Raw genomic sequence first — 20403 nt, 5'->3', positions numbered from 1 at the left:
GACATTTTTTAGATGTCCAAGCATCTTATTTAATGTTGCACAATTTGGATTTAGGTTTTCTCATGACTAGATTCAGATTGAACAGTTTGAACAAGACTATGCCTTAGATGATGTCCCATCTCCTAGACTCTGTTCTACCAGGGAGGCACTTGTCACTTCAGGAAAGGCCAACAGCGTGCTCACAGAAGCTGGGAATGAGTCCTCAGCTGCTGTGTTTCCAAGCCCAGTGCTTGAGGGAACAGAAAAGCCCAGAACAGAGAGACAGGAAACACCCTCCTGAAAGCTGCAGGCTACTGGAAGGAGGCAGAGGGAGCAAGAGACAACCCTGTCCCTGGGTCCCTGAGTCCCTGAGAATACTCAAAGGACTGTGGGATAGACAGCAGGAAGGCCCAGGTTCCCTTTCTAGACCCGCTGGTCCCCCAGGGTTGTGGGTCCCTAAGCTCTGTAGAGTACCCATGGATTAGAGACCCAAATTTAAGAGATAAAACTCTTTGAATAAAACATAAGTGTAAATCTTCACTTGATGAGGCAATAGTTTCTTGGATATGATACCAAAAGCATAAGAAACCAAAGAAAAAATAAACTTCTAGAGAGAACCAGGTTCGGTTCCCATTAAGGGCACGTACCTCGGTTGCAGTTTGTCCCCGGCCCTGGTTGGGTCGTGTGGGTGGCGACCACTCGATGTGTCTCTTTCACGTCGATGTTTCTCTCTCTCTCCCTCCCTCCCACTCTATCTGAACAAAATATCGAAAAATGTCCTCGGGTGAGGATTAAAAAGAAAAGAAAAAAGGACTGACACGTGTTACACCAAGGATGAATGAACTTTGACAATATGCTACATGAAATAAGCCTGTCACAAAAGGCCACATATTGTGTGATTCCATTTACATTAAAGGTCCAGAATAAACAAATCCAGTGACAAAAGGTAGATTAGTGTTTGCCAAGGGATGAGAGGAAAAGGGGGTGGGGAGTAACTGCTAATAAGTTCCAAGTTTCTTCTGGGGATGATGAAAATGTTCTGGAGTTGTTACATAGTGGTGATGGGTGTATAACTTGTGAATATTTTTAAAAATGTTTTTTTCTTTATTGATTTTTAGAGAGAGAGGAAGGGAGAGGGAGAGAGAGATAGAAATATCGATGAGAGAGAACATCAATTGGCCGCCTCCTGCATGCCCCGCACTGGGGATCAGCCCATAACCTGAGCATGTGCCCTGACCGGGAATCGAACAGGCAACCTCTTGGTGCATGGGTCAGTGCTCAACAACTGAGCCACACCAGCTAACTTGTGAATATTTTTAAACCACTGAATTTTACACTTGAAAAGAGTGAATTTCATAATTTTTAAAAAATTTTAAACAGAGAGGACCACAGAATGGGAGAACATTTTTGCAAATCATACACCTAATAAGGAATATCCAGAATATATAAAGATCTCTTACAACTCAACAAGAAAAAACAAACACTGATTGTTTAAATGAGCAAAGAATTTCAATAGACATTTCTTTAAAGAAGATATACAAACGGTTAGTAAACAAAAAAAGATGCTTAACATTCATCATTAGGGAAGTGCAAATCAAAACCACAATGAGATACCACTTCACACCTACCCATCAGAATGGCTATAATTAAAAAATCAAGAAGAAAACCAAAATAAGTATTGGCAAGAATGTGGAGAAATTGGAAGCCTTGTACACGGTCGGTGGGAATGTAAAATGGTACAGCTTCTGTGGAAAATAGTATGGTGGGTCCTCAAAAGAATTAAAAACAGAACTACTGATGATCAAGCAATTTTGCTTCTGGATATACACCCCCCAAAAAAATCAAAAGCAGTGACTCAAAAGGTATTTGTAGGATCTAGTCAAGATAGCAGTGTACCACTTGGGGTACTCAGAACCTCCTACCACCATCCTTCAGAACCACCTGAAATCTAGCTGAACAGAAGTCCTACAACTAAGGCCGTAAAGAAGTTATACCAAGACTGGTAGGAAGGGTGGAGATGCAGAACTGGGCTGGTCCCACCCCCACGCGTGGCAGTTAAAAATTGGGAGGGATATCTCAACTGTGGAGGGCCCTCTAAGGAGCGAGGGGGTCCCAGCCCCACATCAGAACATCCATCCCAGGGTTCCAATGCCGGGAAGAGAAGTCACCATAACTTCTGGTTGTGAAAACCAGCAGGGGTTGCGGCTCAGTGAGACAGGCCTACTGGAGTCCCAGGGGCTCCTCTTAAAGGGCTTGAGCATGGACTTACTCAGACTTACTCCCTCTGAGCTCCAGCATTGGGGAAGGAGCTCAAAAGGCACCAGGGACATATGTAGAACTGAACTGTCCAGCTTCAAGACAAGGGCTGGAGGGGCAGCTTTCTCCCAGACAGAAGTGAGAGCAGAGGCCACTGTTCCTTTTCTGAGCCCCGCCCTCAGAGCTGGCAGACAAGCACCACATCTGAGCCTCCCTCAACCTGGCTAACACTGTTAGCTCCAACCTGGTAATTCCTTGAGAGCCCACCCCATCTAATTGTCAGACCCACTACAACCATTTTGTGGCTTTTCCATACAAGTGCCCTCTCTTGCATGCTTCAGACTTTCCTAAAATCTCTCAAACAAGCAACATCTGGCCTCTGTGTACCCTGTACCCCTTGCTAAGTGGCCCCAGGCCTGGCACTAGCGGCAGCCATCCTCAGTTGGCATTTTGGCCTCTTCCAGGCAACTCCAAGCCCAATACAAGTAGCAGCCCATTGCAGATTGCTGTGTAGCTCATGCCAGGCAGCCCTGGGCAGGGCACAGGTGGTGGCGTCTGGGAGGCCCCAGAGCCAGTGTACCTGGTAGATAGCTTCAGTCCATGTGGGATTACAACCATACTACCTCCATGAGTGATACACCTGAGGGGTGGACTCAGCAGGTACCAAAGCTCCACTGAAGCAAGTCCTGATCCATGGGGTCAGCCTCTGCACAGCAGGTCCTTCACTGTAGTCACAGCCTGTCCTTACAGCCGATCAGCCTGGGGGTCAACCCCTCCCAGTGAGGTGTCAAAATAATCAAGGCTCAACTACAAAACAGTGCACACAGCCCACACAGGGGGCACACCTGGAGCACCCAGCTCAGGTGACTGGGGAGGCTGTGCCACTGGGCTCTGCAGAACACCTACTACATAAGACCACTCTGTCAAGTACAGGAGACATAGCAGCTCTACCGAATATATAGAGACAAACACAGAGAAGCAGCCAAAATGAGGAGACAAAGAAACATGTCCCAAATGAAAGAAGTCTCCAGAAAAAGAACTAAATGAAATGGAGGCAAGCAAATTACCAGATACAGAATTCAAAACAATGATTATAAGGATGTTCAAGAAACTCAGTGAGAACTTCAACAGCATAAAAAAGGACATGGAGCCCAACCAGTATGGCTCAGTAGTTGAGCACTGACCCATGCACCAAGAGGTCACCAGTTCGATTCCCTGTCAGGGCACATGCCCAGGTTGTGGGCCAAATCCCCAGTGCAGGGCATGCTGGAGGTGGCCAATCGATGTTCTCTCTCACCAATGTTTCTATCTCTTTCTCACTCTCCCTTCCTCGCTCTCTAAAATCAATAAAGAATAAAAAAAAGGGACATGGAAACCATAAAAAAAAGAACCAGTCAGAAATAAGGTATACTCAAACTGAAATGAAGAATACATCACAGGGAATCAAGAGTGGAGGAGATGAAGCAGAGAATCAAATCAGCGATTTGGAAGATAAGGAAGCAGAAAAAAAAAATTCAGAAAAATGAGGATAGTATAAGGAGCCTCTGGGACAACTTCAAGCATACCAATTTTCATATCATGGAGGTACCAGAAAGAGAAGACACAGAGCAAGAAATTGAAAACGTATTTGGATAAACAATGATGAAACACTTCTGTAATGTACTGAAGGAAATAGACACATAAGTCCAGGAAGTACAGAGGGTCCAAACAAGATGAAACCAAAGAGGTCCACATCAAAACACATCATAATTAAAATGCCAAAGATTAAAGACAAAGAGAGAATCCTAAAAGCAGCAAGAGAGCCCTGGCTGGTTTTGCACAATGGTTAGAGCGTCAGCCCATGGACCAAAGGGTCACAGGTTCGATTCCCAGTCAAGGGCACATACCTTGGTTTAATCTCTGGCCCTGGTAGGGTTCATGTGGGAGGCAACCAGTTGATGTATCTCTCTCACATTGATGTTTCTCTCTCTCTCCCTCCCTCCCTTCCACTCTATTTAAAAAGCAATGGAGCCCTGGCCTGTTTGGCTTAGTGGTTAGAGCGTCGGCCTGCGGTCCAGAGAGACCTGGGTTAGGTTCCCGCTAAGGGCACATACCTCAGTTGCAGTTTGTCCCTGGGCCTGGTTGGTCTTGTGGGTGGCAGCCACTCGATGTGTCCCTTTCATGTCGATGTTTCTCTGTCTCTCTCTCTCTTCCTCTCTCTCCCCCCCACTCTATCTGAGCAAAAAATAGAAAAATGTCCTCAGATGAGGATAAAAAAAAAAAAAAAAAAAGCAATGGAAAAAATATCCTCAGATTGGGGTAGAGGGCAGCAAGGGAAAAGCATTTAGTTACCTACAGGGAGCTCCCATAAGACTGTCAGATGATTTCTCAACAGAATCTCTGCAGGCCACAAGGTAATGGAAAGAACTATTCAAAGTGGCCTGGCCAGTGTGGCTCGGTTAGGTGTCATCCCATGCACCAAGAGGTTGCTGGTTCAAATCCCAGTCAGGGTTGCAGGCTCAATCCCCAATAGGGGTGTGTAGGAGGCAGCCAAAACATAGTTTTCTCTCATCAATGTTTCTCTCTCTCCCTCCCTCTCCTTTCTAAAAAAAACAATTTAAAAAACATATTTTAAAAAAATCATTTCCTCTCACCCACCTCAAGATTTGCTATGTCCCTTTATTTAAAAAGAAGAGAAAAAAAAAGAAATACTCAAAGTGATGAAAAGCAAGGATGCAGTACCACGATTACTCTATCCAGCAAAGTTATCATTCAGGACAGATAAAGAGCTTCCCAGACAATAAAAAGCTAAAGGAGCTCATCACCACCAAACCAGTATTATAAGAAATGTTAAAGGGTCTCCTTTCAAAAGAAGGCCTGGCCGATTTGGCTCAGCAGTTGGAGCGTCAGCCTGCAGACCAGAGAGTCCTGGGTTTGGTTCCCGCTAGGGTCAGGCACAAAAAAAAAAAAAGAAGAAGAAGAGGCATGCACTCGCCCTCCCAGGAGCAAGCCCATTCCTTTCCCTTCCCTCTCTTCTTCCCTCAAAGATGTGCATCTCCTGCCCTGGCCGGTTTGGCTCAGTGGTTAGAGTGTCGGCCTGCGGTCCAGAGAGACCAGGGTTCGGTTCCCGCTAAGGGTATGTACCTAGGTTGCAGTTTGTCCCTGACCCTGGTTGGGTTGTGCGGGTGGCAACCCCTTGATGTGTCCCTTTCACATTGATGTTTTTCTCTCTTTCTCTCCCTCCCACTCTATCTGAACAAAAAATGGAAAAATGTCCTTGGATGAGGATAAAAAAAAAAAAAAAGAAGAAAGACGTGCATGTCCTATACTCTAAGGGACCCCACAAGACTTGCAACCAGGAGAGCAAGGGGCAGCAGCAACTCACACCCAGGCTAACTCCCTGAACCTGTCTCCAAGTCCTGCTTTTCTCTGACTTCTCTGTGAGCCAAGGCAGCCCCATCTAAGCTCTCTCCTATTGCTTCTTCGAAGTATCCTAAGCCATTCCTTGTTTCACTGTCCCCAGCTTTCTTTTTTTTTTTTTTTTTTTAATGTTTTTATTGATTTTTAGAGAGAGAGAGAGGAAGGGAGAGAGAGATAGAAACATCAATGTGAAATAGAAACATCGATCAGCTGCCTCCTGCACACACCCCCTAGTGGGAACCAAGCCCACAACCTGGGCATGTGCCCTGACAGGGAATCAAACCAGAACCTATCAGTCCATGGGATGACGCTCAATCCACTTAGCCACACTGGCCGGGTTCCCCAGCTTTAATAAATGTGCTCTCAAGATAAAATACAAAAACATAAAAAATATGAATAATAAAATGGCAAAAAAAATACATACATCTATCAACAATTACCTCAAATGCAAATGGCCTAAATGCACCAATCAAAACACACAGGGTAAGCCCTGGCCAATTTTGCCCAGTGGTTAGAGAGTCACCCCACAGACTGAAGGGTCGTGGGTTTGATTCCCAGTCAAGGGCACATTCCTGTGTTGCATGTTTAATTTATGGCTCCAGTCAGCTGCCAATCAGTGGGTCTCTCTCATTTTTTTATTTTTCTCTCTCCCTCCTTCCATTCCACCCTATCTAAAAACAACAACAAAGGAAAAATATCCTCAGTTGAGGATTAAGAACAGCAGCAGCAAAAATAAAAATTAAAAGGCATATGCCCTAGCTGGTTTTGCTCAGCGGTTAGAGCGTTGGCCTGTGGTCCAGAGAGACCCGGGTTCGGTTCCTGCTAAGGGCGCGTACCTTGGTTGCAGTTTGTCCCTGGCCCTGGTTGGTCATGCAGGTGGCAGCCACTCAATGTGTCTCTTTCACATTGATGTTTCTCTCTCTCTCTCTCTCCCTCCCCCTCCCACTCTATCGAAACAAAATATGGAAAAATGTCCTCAGGTGAGGATAAAAAAAAAATTAAAAGGCATAGGGTGACTGAATGAACAACAAAACAAGACCCTTACATATGCTATTTATAAGAGACTCACTTCAGATCACAACACACACACAGACTGAAAGTAAAGGGATAGAAAAAGATATTTCATGAAAATAGAAACAAACGAAAAAGCTGGAGTAGCAATACTTAAACCAGTCAAAATAGACTTTAAAACAAAAGCTATAATAAGAGACAAGGACACAGCAACTCCACTTCTGGGTATTTATCCAAAGAAACCCAAAACATTAAATCAAAAGCTTGTTTACAATATGTTTTTGCAGCATTATTTAAAATAACCAAGATAAGGAAGCAACCTAAGTGTCCATCAATAGAGGATGGATAAAGAAGAAGTGATGTGACTTGGCCAGTGTGGCTTACTGGATTGAGCATTGTCCGTGCACTAAGAGGCCACCAGTTTGATTCCCAGTCAGGGCACACGCCTGGGTTTCAGGTCCCATCCCTGGTTGGGACATGTGCGAAAGGCAACCAATCAATGTTTTCTCTCTCTCAAATCAATAAATATGTCTTTAGGTGAGTATTAAAATAAGAAAGAAAATTCTGTCATACGATACAATACAGATGAACCTTGAAAACATTATGTTAAGTGAAATAAGCCAGTCACAAAAGGAAATATCCTGTATGATTCCACTTACATGAGGTACCTGGAGTTGACAGATTCATAAAGACAGAAAGTAGAATGGCAGTTGCCCAGTGGTTGGGGAAAGAAAATAGAGAGCTACTATTTAATGGGTACAGTTTCAGTTGGGGAAGACGAAAAGGTTCTGGAGATAGATGGTGGTGACTATTGTACAATATGAGTATTCTTAATGCCACTGAACTGGACCCTTAAAAATAGTTAAAATGGGCCCCGGCCGGTTTGGCTCAGCAGTTGGAGCATCAGCCTGTGGACCAGAGTCCCGGGTTTGGTTTCCGCTAGGAGCACATACCAAAAAAAAAAAGTTAAAATGATAAATGTGTTATTTTAACACACACGCGCGCACGGAGAGCGAGAACATAATAAACCCAGATGTAAACAACTGGAGAGTCTAGATGAAGGTATATGGAAGTTCTTTGTACAGTTTTTATAACTTCATTGTAAGTTTGAAATAGTTTTGAAAAATGAACTCCTGCTCCTTCCATAGCAGACCAGTCTGAGAAAATGAGATCTACTCTGCTTGCTCAGATCAAAACTCTTGGAGTCATCCTTGACTCTCACACACATTCCAATCCACATGTATATTCTATTGGATGTAACTTCAAAATATTTCTCCCCACCTCCGCTGCTCCCATACTAGTCTGAACACATCTCTGGTGGAGGAGTTCCTCACCGGTCTCCCTGCTTCAGCTCAGATTTGGCCCCCTTCAATCCATTTCAACACAACACCCAGAGGGACTAAGTGGAAACATAAGCCACATCATGTCACCCTTCAGCTCAGAACTCTGATGTCTTAGGGTGGGCTCCAAAAAGCCACAGGCTAGGTCCTTGCTATCTCATCTCCCACCCCTCTCCCCTCACACCCTCCGCATCGTCACACTGTCCTGCTGCCCCTTGACCGTGAGCTGGGCAAGCTTCCTGGGTACAGGGCTTCTGAACAGCTCACTGGGCTGGCTTTCCTTCAGGTCCGTCCAAATGTCACTTCCCGGGAGGCACCCCCACACCCGTTTCTCTCTCTCCCCATCACCCTTCTTTATTCTCCTTCAAGGCACTGATTTCTAAACTTCAGCCACGTAGCTCCTTGTTCATTGTTTTCTTCCTCCACAAGAACAAATGCTCCTGAGCGGGAAGACTTCAGTCCATCCGTTCCCCCAGCATCCAGCACAGTGACTGGCAGGTGGTAGGAGTCAGTTAATATTTACAGAAGAAGTAACTGGGTGTTGGAAAGTTCCCTTGGGAACATCTGCGTTAAACAAAAGGGCGCAGGGCGGGAGGAGAAGTCCAGGCTGGGGTCCAGACAGGGGCCAATGGGTCAAAGTGATGGACAGGACCTAATGCCTGACTGAGGGCTGCCACCTGAGGACACACGCGCCCGGGGTGCCCAGCCCTGCCCCTCTCGCTGGCTCCGTGGTGCTACAAGGCTCTTTCAGGCCACTCTTCCACTGCACCCCCCCACCCCATTTTACAGGAGGCGGCTGTCACCAGCGTGGTTCTACCTCACCCCCAAGCGCGCCCCACACCGGCGCTTGGGGGCCTGGCCGGTGGCCCTTCGCGTGAGGACAGTGGCTCCTCTCTGCCGTGCCTCCCCTCGGACTGGAAAACAGCCATACTTGGTCTGAAGGATCCCTCCCCCAGGAGCCGGGCCTTGGGGGGCAAGCTGGGGGTGGGGTCTGGAACCGGAGGGCCCTGGATGTTCTGCCAGCCCGCTGGAGAGGAGGGGACGGCGGGGTGAATCCCCTCGCTGGCTGACGGGGGCGGGGGTAGGGGGCACTCACCCACCACCTCCCCCGCCTGCCCCAAACTGGAGCCCTAGTTGCAGGAAGACTGGGTGTGGGGATCACCAGTAGCGCCCCCGCCTCCCAGCCGGTGGGTGGAGGCCAAATAAGGCCGGATTGGCCGGCCAGGCCCCGCCCCACGGGGCGCACATTCTTCTGCCTTGTAAGGCCCGGCACCGCGCCCCGCCCCGCCCCGCCCCGCCCCGCCCCGAGGGCGCGCACGCACCGGCTCTGCTCGTCCGCACACGGCTCCGCAGCAGCTGGACGCACGGAAAGAGCGCCTTCTCCGCACCAGGTAGGTGCCGACCAGGTGGTCTAGAGCAGGCGGTGTCACGGCCCCAAGGACGGGGATGCTGGAGAGTCTGGGCAGGGGCAGCCGTCGTCCTGAGGTTGGGGCTGCGATGTGGCTCGGGTCCGACAGGGATTCAGACGGGGTCGGGCAGAAGGGAGACGGTTTTGGGCTCTGGGAACCAGTGGTCCTTTGGTAAAGGAAGACTGCCGGAGCCCCGTACCTTTGCTGTGGAGTTCGAGTCCCCAAGCCCAGACCTCCGAGGTGCCCGGGAGTAGGGGGTTGTGGTCACAGGTATCCCCTGCCCCAGTAGACCCATGTGTGTCTCAGACAGGGAACTGAGCCCTGTCAGGCTCTTTGAGACCCCTGCAGAGCATCCTTGTCCTGCGGCAGGAGAGAGGGATGGATGGAGTAACCCCACCCCATCCGCAGCAAAGCTGTGTGCCATGAACCTGGGCTCCAGGCTCCCTTTTGTGCCTGTAAGGTGGGGAAGGTCTGCCAGGGGCCCTATGGGCTCACCCCTGGAAGGGGGTACGACAACAACTCAGCCCTGGGGCTGGACAAGAGACTCTGAACCTGCCCTTCCCTAGCCCTCTAGCTACTCTGGCTGCTCTCAAGTCAGATAACACAACCTCAGATGAGATGAGCTCACAAGCACAGTACACAGGGACCACAAGGGAATGGGGGACATAGGCCTTCTCTTTGCTGTTATAGGGGGAGGTGGCACCTAGTTACAGCCCAGCCAAGTACCAACTGTATCTGATCCCTGGTGTCCAGGACCCCCAGTAGGAGCAGGTGATGGCTCCAGGGCTAAGGGCGCAGCCTGTCTGTGACCCCAGTCCTTCCACCAAGCCAAGAAACTGCCTCTGGTCACACAGAGTCCTCAGCTGCCACAGGCCCACCACGAGCCTCTTAGGATATATAGTTCCTTCTGTGTTCAGGCCTGGAGAGGACCAACGGCCATTTGCCACCCACTGACCTGAGCCTAGCCCTGGGGCCCTGGCTTCCAATTGGACCCTACCCCTCTCATGGGCACTTCACCTTCCCGACCCTGCATCTCAAGATTGCTAGGATGGACAAACTGTAAAGTTCTGTGCTCTCAGCCAGAAAGGTATCAGAGCAGTGGGTGAGGTCCTGGCCATTCCTGCCTCTGGCCGTGGCTTCCTCGTCCTGGCCATGTCTGCCCTAGAGCTTTGCTGACATGAGTGCTGATGACCATCACAGCCTCTGCTGGGCACAGGGGAGTGCTCCTTGGCTGCCTTCTGTGGGTGCCAAAGTTCCCAGAGAACACTGGGCTCAGGGAAGGATTGGGCCCCTAAAAGCATTAAAGCACTGGAGAGGATGGCACTCCCTGCTGACAGCACCATCCCACTCATGGGTGAGAAGGGCTTTTGTCTACCTGCCCGGGGCCATGTGAGGGCCCAATGTGTCAGCCGAGTGGGACACAGCAGCCCGTGTCTCAGGACTATAGGTAGCTGTGGCCCTGGGGAAGAACTGGGGCTGGCCAAGGTCCCAGCTCAGGCTTCAAGATCTCAAACGCCAAACCTTGAGAATAACTTGAACGTGATCATGGGACGAAGCCTGGAGACAGCTCAAGGAGTACTCATAACCACACAATTTGGGGTTAAAATAAAAGAGAGAAGGCTTTCTGGAAGCCCTGGACCAAGGGGCTCAGCACAGAGGAATAGAGGGGGTAGCAGCCTGGGGCCTTGGCCAGACCGAAAACTGCCCCAGCCGAGGGGCACACAACACTCAGTCTTCAGGGGCAATCCCCCCCCATTAGCCATGACAAGGTTCAAGGAAAAGGCCCCTTGCTGGGCCTCAGTTTCCCCATCTGTACAGTGGGGGCAGTAGACTAGCCATGGTTAGTTGTGGGCTTTGGTATACATCAGGATTGATGGCAGCCTGATTGATTGTGAGGGAGAGAACTTTACATGCTGATTGTCAAAGCAGAGGTGGGGAACTGTTCCCCAAAGGGTGTATCAACAGCTGAGCTGGAGAAGGAAGCACATCCCAAGGGGCAAGACCAAGAAGGAAAGCCTGGGGGTGTCTAGGGTATAGCTAAAGGTCCACTGGGCAGGATCACAGATGGCAGGGGGGACACAGTGAGGGGTCCCATGGTCATCCAGAGAAAAGGGCTTGAATGCCTGGCTGAGGGGCCCAGACTTGCTCTGGGCAGTGGCAAGAACTTTGAGGGCTTCAAGGTGGTGCCAGGTGCAGGTCTCGGTCTGTATGGATGGGAGAGACTGGCTAGAGGCTAAAAGACCAGGTCTAAACAAGGGTGACAAGAAGCTGGGGTTCTCAGCCTGGGGGAGCCTCTCACCCCTATAAACACTGAGGAGTGAGAACAAGGAATAGGGCCCAAATCAGGTCTGTCACCCACCTAGGGGTTGGTCAAGTGTGGGCAGCTGTGGGGAGGGAAAACCGCCTGGCAGAACCTCCAGAGCAAGGAGCACAGAGGAATGGGGAGGGGAGGGAGGAGGAGAGAGGAGGAGGAATGTCAGGAATGCAGGGCTGCAGATGTGACTCCTTCCTGCTGGGGGTGGCAGGGAGCCCCACCTTGTCACTTGGAGAGAGATGGACAGTATGTAAATGCTATTAAGGATTAAAGGAGATAAGCACAGAAATTATTGGCACTACGCATATTAACCAAACAGTCACAGCGAAAATAGCTTACTCCATGCCTGGCACCATTCCAGGGCCTTCTCAAGCACTAAGTCAATTAATCACTCTGCTGGGCCCTCTTCATGTCCCCATTCCCTGATGGGGAAACTCACTCAGAGAGGCAGAGGGGTTCTTTAAGGGCCTTGCATGTCTGCTTTGGGATGAGCTGAGTGGCAGGAGCCCCAGGCCTGTGGGAGACCTTGAATGCCAGGCACAGGCACAGGCACTGACAGCAGGTCTGGATAGGCAGGATTCCCTGGCCCAGGGTCACAGGCTCTCCCCCCACATGCACTTCCTGCAGGTAAGCTCTACCCACCTGAAGCCAAGATGTCCAGTAAACGGGCCAAGGCCAAGACCACCAAGAAGCGGCCACAGCGCGCCACGTCCAATGTCTTTGCAATGTTTGACCAGTCCCAGATCCAGGAGTTTAAGGAGGCCTTCAACATGATCGACCAGAATCGAGATGGCTTCATTGACAAGGAGGACTTGCATGACATGCTGGCCTCCCTGGGTGAGCAGGGACAGGGGTGGGCAGGGTCTAAGTGGGCCCAAGAAGGGCTGCAACTGGAGTAGGCTTCCAGTGCAGTGACATGTGGTACCCACCCTGGAGAGGAGGTGCCATTACTTTCTCCATTTAACAGATAGGGAAACTGAGGCACAGCAGTTCGGCACTGAATATGAACCCAGACAGGCAATGATCACTCCAGGGTAGAACTGCCTTTGGCAGATGTGTGGATTGGGCTGCCCAGTACCATTTCATTTAAAGAAAGGAGTCAGCAACTAAAAGAATATCTGAGCCCTGGCCAGTATTGCTCAGCAGTTAGAGCGTCAGCCTGCGGTCCAGAGAGACCCAGGTTCAGTTCCTGCTAAGGGCACATACCTCAGTTGCAGTTTGGCCCTGGCCGTGGTGGGGTCATGCAGGTGGCAACCACTCTATGTGTCCCCTTCATGTTGATGTCTGTCTGTCTGTCTCTCTCTCTCTCTCTCTCTCTCTCCCCCTCCCTCTCTCCCTCCCTCCCTCCCACTCTATCTGAACAAAAAGTGGAAAAATGTCCTCAGGTGAGGATAAAAAAAAAAAGAGAATATTGCCCTAAGATTAAAAAACCAGAGCAGCAAATAAAATAACAAGAAGCTCTACAGGTACTAAATCTTAAATCTTTGCAATCTTCAATCTCAAAGCAATTCTACTAGGTAGATGTGACTATCATTCCCACTTTACAAATGAGGAAACAAGCTCAGAGAAGTTAAGTAATTTGCCCACAGTCACACAGCTACTAAGTGGTAGAGCTGGGATTTGAACCCAACAGTTGATTAGAGTCCATTATGTGCATTTCATTATGTGCATTTTACACCTATTGCTTTCGTCTTCATAATTCTCCTAAGAGGCAGGGGAAACGCACAGAGCCTGTGTGACACCAAACCTCACTATTTTAACCACTTTTGAAACTGCCTGGAATTGGGAACTGGTTGCCTGGGTTTGAATGCCGGCTCCACACTGTTTGCCGTGTGACCAAAGTCACCTCACCTCTGTGCCTCAGGTTCCACACCCGTGAAGTGAGTATAAGAATACTGACCTCACAGGTGGTGCCTAGTTAAATGCAACAGGGCTGGTGCAGCACCAGACACACAGCAAGCAGTCAGCAGACGGTGGCTCTTACATGTTCGCGAGTACCCCCAATCTCAGATATCTAGCCCAGAGGAGGAGCCTCATCTAGACCCCCAGGAGAACCCCAGGGAAGGAGCAGTCAGATAGCTGGCTGCCCAGCAAGATGCTTGCCAGTCTACAAAACTTCCTATCACCTCTGTGTGTAGGACTCACAGTGGGCCATGAGGGAGGGTCAGGGAGGTAGGAGGGGAGGGGCGGGGACAACAGGCACAAATGCCCCACTCGCCACAGGGAAGAACCCCACAGACGAGTACCTGGAGGGCATGATGAGCGAGGCTCCTGGGCCCATCAACTTCACCATGTTCCTGACCATGTTTGGGGAGAAGCTGAACGGCACGGACCCGGAGGATGTGATCCGCAACGCCTTTGCCTGCTTCGATGAAGAGGCCTCAGGTGGGGAGCCTCCTGGAGGCCTGGACAGGGCTGGAGCTGAGCACCTCACCTAAAGCAGCCCCATGTATGCAAATGGGGCCGGGTCAGGCCCCTGCGCCCACAGGCCAGAACAGAAATCACCCATCTGCTGGTGTCGGCACCAGAACTATAAAAGACACACTGTACTCTCTCTCCCAATGCTCAACCCAAACAGTCCACATCCACCAAGCTTTCACTTCCTAGTTCACCTGCTGGCCCAACACACTCGGTCTCTGCTTTAGATTTTTCCAGAAACCAAACCATTTCAGGCCCTCTGGCCGAGGTACAGAAACCAGCTCCATCCTCAAATCTTCAGAACTTCCTGTCCCACAGCTAGTTTTTCCCAAGGCCAGGCCAGCGTGAGGCTGGCGGTAGTTTCAGTAGTGTCTTAGGGACTACAGCCCCTCCACAGACCTACGTGTGCTCAGAACATTTTCCTGACTACCTTCACAGGTTTGTTTTCATCCCCATTTTCCAGTTCAAACAGGCACAGAGAGGGTAAATAACTTGCCCAAAGTCACACAGCTAGGAAGAAGGGGAATCGGCATTCAAATCTGGGCAGTAGAACTCTGGGACTCACACTCTTAAAGCAGGATATACCCAACCCCCACACTCAGCCCCAAGTTCCCCACAGAAACACCATGCATACAGCCCCACTGTGGAACTCCCCCTTCTGGGGCCCTGGTGAGCTCAAACTGACCAAAGGCTAGGGCTGTGTCACTTCCTGCGCCGCCGCCCCCCCTCCCCCCTGCTACAAGGTGTACAATGATGGGGGGGGGGTAGGGGATGTTGATTGTGTCCCAGCCTGAGTCCCTGTGTCTCCTGGACCTTAACCCCACCCCCAGGTTTTATCCATGAGGACCACCTTCGGGAGCTGCTCACCACCATGGGTGACCGCTTCACAGATGAGGAAGTGGACGAAATGTACCGCGAGGCACCCATTGACAAGAAAGGCAACTTCAACTACGTGGAGTTCACCCGCATCCTCAAACATGGTGCCAAAGACAAAGACGACTAGGCCCCCCGGGCTCCCCATGCCCTGGCCCCTGTCCCAGTCACCTGCTCCCCACACACACAGTCTGCACCTGCTCCACTCCCACTGACCCTCTCGGGGGAGCCGCTCTCTGAGGGGTTAGGGGCCCAGCTCCCAGTGGACGAACAGGCTGAGAGAGAGCAGAGCCAGGCAAGGGTCACAGCCACTGTGAGGCAGGTGTGCCCACTCTGACCCTCCAAGAAAGGGTCATCTAGGGAGCTGGGCCAGAGGGCTGGACCTAAAGGAACCAAGGGAAGGCCCCACAGTAGAGCCCAGGCTTAGCTGTTGTGGGCCCATTCCTGGGCTGTCCCCACCGGAAGGGCCCTGTGCCCTGCTCTGGGACACCGCTTCCCGTGCACCCATGCAGGGCTTTCATGCCCTTCCCAGCCACTGCCACAAACTCACAAACCTCACCACGGTCCCTTCTCAGAGGACAGGATGACACAGCCCTCCCCTCCACCCTGCCTCAGAACAAACCCCCCAACCCCCGGGGTGCTCCAGAAGGTGCTGTGGGGTGGAGCTCCTCCCAGGGGAGGTGGAGTCTAATAGAAGGCTGAGCACTGCTTTGGGTCCGTGTGTCTGGTCTGTGAAATAAGAGACCCCTAGGCTCCAAACAACCTCCCACCCTCTTCTCCCATCCCCAGTGGCTGCCTGGTCCTCCCCCACACTCCACCAAGGTTCAGCTGAGGCCAGATCAGCAGTGGGGAACAGACAGGTGCTGAGGGAAACAGCCCTCCTGGGAGGGAGGGCAGAGTGGGGAGGACCCACAGAAAACACCACAGCAAGTCCTAGTGGGGGATTCTGGGCCTCGGGGGTGGGGGCCAGGTGTCAAGGTCATATGGCCTTCAGGACAAGAGAGAGCCTGGATCTCCAGGGTCACCTCAGTGCTCCTAGAAAAGTGGGGAGGCTTTGGAAACAGGAGGGCGCATCCCAGCAGCTCAGGGATGGAGGTGGGAATCAACAGGTTTAACAGATCCCTGAGGTCAGCTCCACCAGGGGTGCTCTGTACTGTGTCCCAGGGCTAGAGCGTCATTTAGGCCACATGACCAGCAATGCAGCGGGCCACAGCTTTTTACATCCCACATGCAACAAGGCAAGGACTGGGATCCCTGTTCATGTGAATGATGGGACAACAGTGCCTGGGGCTTAAGAACAGTTGAAATATTGGCTGAATGAACAGTGAACCAAGAGGGGCAGGTACTGCCTGAGGTCACCTGTGTGTGTGTGGAGCACAGGGAGAGATGGACCCCACCTTCTGGACCCTCCATGGGGCTCAGGCCAGGGCTGGACACATCCCACCTGACCCCAGCAAAGATCAGGGAGAAGGTGAGGGCCTGGCTTGTTCCTACTGCCTTCCCTGAAGGTCAGAGGCAGTCGGCCACAGTGCACAGCAAAGATCCGAGATCAGTTCCAAGGGAGTGCTGAGCACTAAGGGGGCCAGCATGACCAGCAATGCAGCGGGCCACAGTTTTTTACATACCACATGCAACGAGGCAAGGACTGGCCCAACCTCCCACAGCCTCTGCCCTACCTCTGTGCCAGGCCCTGGTCAGAACTCCACGAAACTCCTCTTGCCTCCAAATTGAGTCACAAGTCCTTGATCTCAACTCCACATGGAGCACACTCCCAACAAATTCCAACTGGGCCCCAAGTACTGCCCTATGCTCAGTCCCAACCACACGCTTGACCCTGGCCCCAAAATGTGGACCCTGAGCAACCCTCAGCCAACCCAATGCTGCAGTTGGCCCTGAGGGAGTCCCAAAGCACTGGCCACACATGCCTGACACTAGGGTCACAGGTCATTCTGAGGAGCCACTGTGGCACCAAAGATCGTCCTGGAAGAAGTCAGGGACATGTGGTTATGGACACACTGGTGGAGAGACAAATTTTTCAATGGAATGGAGATACCAGAAACACACCCACACATTTGTTGAACTTGTTATATGACAACAATGATAGATCAGTGGGGAAAGAAGGAACTTACTAAATGGAGCTGACACCCACTGAAGGGGCTACAATGAATAATCTCCCAATACCAAGTACTGGTGAAAGTGAAAATGGGGAGCTCCTAGAATTCTCACACCCTACAGGAGGGTGTAAGCAGGTACGACCACTTTGAAAAACTTTGGCTAAGACTGGACGTCTACCCTAGGACTCAGCAATTTCTCTCCTAAGTGTGTACATACCCAACAGAAATGTGGACACATGCTCACCAAAAGGCAAGTACAAAAATGCTCACAGCAGAACCACTCTAAGCCCCATACTAGAAACAACCCAATCTGTTCAACAGAATGAACGAAGGAATGACAACGAACCGCAGGCTCCATGCATCAACATGGATAAATCTCACCAATAGGTCAAGCAGAAAACCCACATCAGGATTCTATCAGGAGACAAACCACGCTGGTTATTTCAACACAGATCATTTCATATAAATAATTGTTAACTAGGTACAAACTTTAAATTAAGTAGCAAAGGGTAAAAAGAGAACACAAGCCTTTTGAAATCATGAGTAGAGCCCTGGCTGGTTTGGCTCAGCAGTTAGAGTGTCGGCCTGCAGACCCAAGGGTCTTGGGTTAGATTCTTGGTCAAGGGCACGTACCTTGGTTGAAGGCTTGATCCCTGACCCTAGTCAGCGGTCATGCAGGAGGCATCCAATCAATGTGTCTCTTGCCCACGGATGTTTCTCTTTCCCTCCCTTCCTCCGACTCTCTAAAAATCAATGGAAAAACATCATCAAGTGAGGATTAACAACAACAACAAAAAAGAAAACATGGGTAGAATTACAAGACAGAACAGAAAATTTTAACAGAGCCACCCACACGAAAAAAGTGAAAATAAAACCAAAGCCCTGGCCAGTTTGACTCAGCGGTAGCACGTCGGCCCACGGACCAATGAGTCGCAGGTTTGATTCCAGCCAAGGGTATGTACCTTGGTTGTGGTTCGTCCCAGGCCCCGGTTGGGGTCATGCAGGCGGCAACCAGTCAATGTGTCCCTCTCACATTGATGTTTCTCTCCCTTTCCCTCCCTTTCCCTCTCTATCTGAAGATAAATAGAAAAATATCCTCGGATGAGGATTAAAGAAAAGAAAACCAAAAATTTGCATATCATATCTGATAAGAGACTTGTATATAAAGAACTCTCACAAACTCAATATAGAAAAATAACCCAATTTAAAAATGGGCAAAGGATATGAAAAGACATTTCTCCAAAGAAGACAGGCAAACAGCCAATAAGCAAACACACAGATGCTCAACATCGTTAGGCGTTGGGAAATGGATGGCAGGAATAATAACAGAAAGTAACAAGTGTTGGGGAGGATGTGGAAAGGTCAGAACCCTCACGCACTTAGAGGAAATACAAAATGGTGCAGCTGTTTTGGCAAACAGTCTGGCAATTTCTCAAAAGGTTAAACAGAGACATACCACATGACCCAGCAATTCCACTCCTAGGTATATACCCAAGAAAATAACAGCATACATCCACACAAAAAGTTGTACACACAAATGTTCATAGAAGCATTATTCAAAATAGCCAAAAAAAATAGAAACAACCAGATGCCCATCAACTGATGAATAGATAAGTAAATGTGGTAGATCCACACACGGACTATTATTTAGCAGCTACAAGAATGAATGAAGCCCTGGCCGGTTTGGCTCAGCGGTTAGAGCGTCGGCCTGCGGTCCTGAGAGACCCGGGTTTGGTTCCTGCTAAGGGCACGTACCTCGGTTGCAGTTTGTCCCCGGCCCTGGTCGGTTGTGCGGGTGGCAGCCACTCGATGTGTCCCTTTCACATCGATGTTTCTTTCTCTCTCTCTCTGTTCCTCTCTCTCCCTCCCACTCTACCTGAGCAAAAAATGGAAAAATGTCCTCAGGTGAGGATAAAAAAAAAAAAAAGCATGAATGAAGTACTGATTCATGCTACTACACAATACACCTCAAAACATCATGCCATGTGATAAAAGTCTGTAACAAAAGACCACATACAGGGTGGGGCAAAAGTAAGTTTATAGTTTGTATGGAAAATAATACAATAATTAACTACAATACAAGAATAAACTGTTTCAGACTTCTGGTCAAGATGGCGGCGTAGGTAAACGAGGTATCACATCCTCCCACAACCACATCAAAGTTACAACTAAACTACAGAACAACCTCATTCAAAACTGCCTGAAATCGAGCTAAATGGAAGTCCTACAACTACGGAATTAAAGCAGCCACATGGAGACTGGTAGGAGGGGCAGAGGTGCTAAGGGCTGGTCCCACACCCACGTGTGACGGAAAAAAATTAGAAGGATACCTCAACTGTGAAGGTCCTCCCCCAAAACTGAGGGGTCCTCATCCCACGCCAGGCGCCCAGCTCAGGGTTCCAGTCCAGGAAGAGAATCCCCATCACTTCTGGCTGGAAAAACCAGCGGGAACTGAGGCTCAGGGAGGCTGAGGCAGCCGGAGCCCCAGGCAGCTCCTTAAAGGGCCCACGCACGGACTTACTCGAACTCGCACCCTCCAGGCTCCAATGTGGGGGAGGCAGCTCGAGGGGCACCAGAGACATACAGGGAAGAACTGAGCTGTTTGGCATTGGAGCAAGGGCTGGAGAGGGGGCTTTCTCCTGGACAGACGTGCTGTCAGAGGCCTTTGTTCCTTTGGTGAACCCTTCCCTGGGGCAGCAGACGGCCGCCATATCTGGGACTCCAGCAACCTGGCTCACACTGGTAGCCCCGCCCTGGTGACTCCTTGAGGCCCCGCCCCACCCCACCCAACTTTCAGGCCCACCCAAGCTGTTGCCAGTTGCTTAACCATAGGATTGGCTTGTCTTGGATCCTGCTTCAGGTTTTCCTAAATTCTTTCAAACAAGCAGCATCTGGTCTCAGCTAGCCCCATACCTCTCATTAAGTAATACACAGAAACAAACACAGGGAGGCAGCCAAAATGAGGAGACAAAGAAATAGGTCCCAAATGAAAGAACAAAACAAAACTCCAGGAAAACAACTAAGCGAAATGGAGATAAGCAACCTAACAGATGCTAAGTTCAAAATACTGTTTATAAGGATGCTCAATGAACTTAGTGAAGGCCTCAAGAGCATAAAAAAGGACCTGTCAGAAATGAAGGAGGCACTAACTGAAATAAAGAATAATTTACACAGATTCAATAGTAGAGTAAGTAAAGCCAAGAAGCAAACCATCAATTTGGAATATAAGGAAACAAAAAACACCCAATCAGAACAGCAAAAAGAAAAAAGAATCCAAAAAAATGAGGATA

The 20403-nt window shown here is 50.0% G+C and overlaps 1 protein-coding gene across 1 annotated transcript; it reads left to right on the top strand.

The window, feature by feature from the left end:
* Positions 1-9294: 9294 nt before the first annotated feature.
* On the top strand, positions 9295-15708 carry MYL9 (myosin light chain 9). Its single transcript, XM_036245650.1, has 4 exons — positions 9295-9376; positions 12336-12545; positions 13932-14093; positions 14957-15708. The coding sequence occupies exons 2-4, from the start codon at positions 12362-12364 to the stop codon at positions 15127-15129; spliced, it is 519 nt and encodes a 172-aa protein (XP_036101543.1). The 5' UTR covers positions 9295-9376; positions 12336-12361; the 3' UTR covers positions 15130-15708.
* Positions 15709-20403: the final 4695 nt, after the last annotated feature.

This window comes from Molossus molossus, unplaced genomic scaffold, assembly GCF_014108415.1.
Source record: "Molossus molossus isolate mMolMol1 unplaced genomic scaffold, mMolMol1.p scaffold_m16_p_6, whole genome shotgun sequence".
Taxonomy (NCBI): domain Eukaryota; kingdom Metazoa; phylum Chordata; class Mammalia; order Chiroptera; family Molossidae; genus Molossus; species Molossus molossus.
The sequence above is the reverse complement of the archived record's forward strand: the minus strand, read 5'-3'. Positions and strand labels throughout refer to the sequence as shown.

Coding starts and splice junctions, on each gene's coding strand:
- MYL9 (XM_036245650.1), top strand. CDS start 12,362: ATGTCCAGTAAACGGGCCAAGGCCAAGACCACCAAGAAGCGGCCACAG. Junction 12,546..13,931: donor TGACATGCTGGCCTCCCTGG/GTGAGCAGGGAC, acceptor CACTCGCCACAG/GGAAGAACCCCACAGACGAG. Junction 14,094..14,956: donor CTTCGATGAAGAGGCCTCAG/GTGGGGAGCCTC, acceptor CCCCACCCCCAG/GTTTTATCCATGAGGACCAC.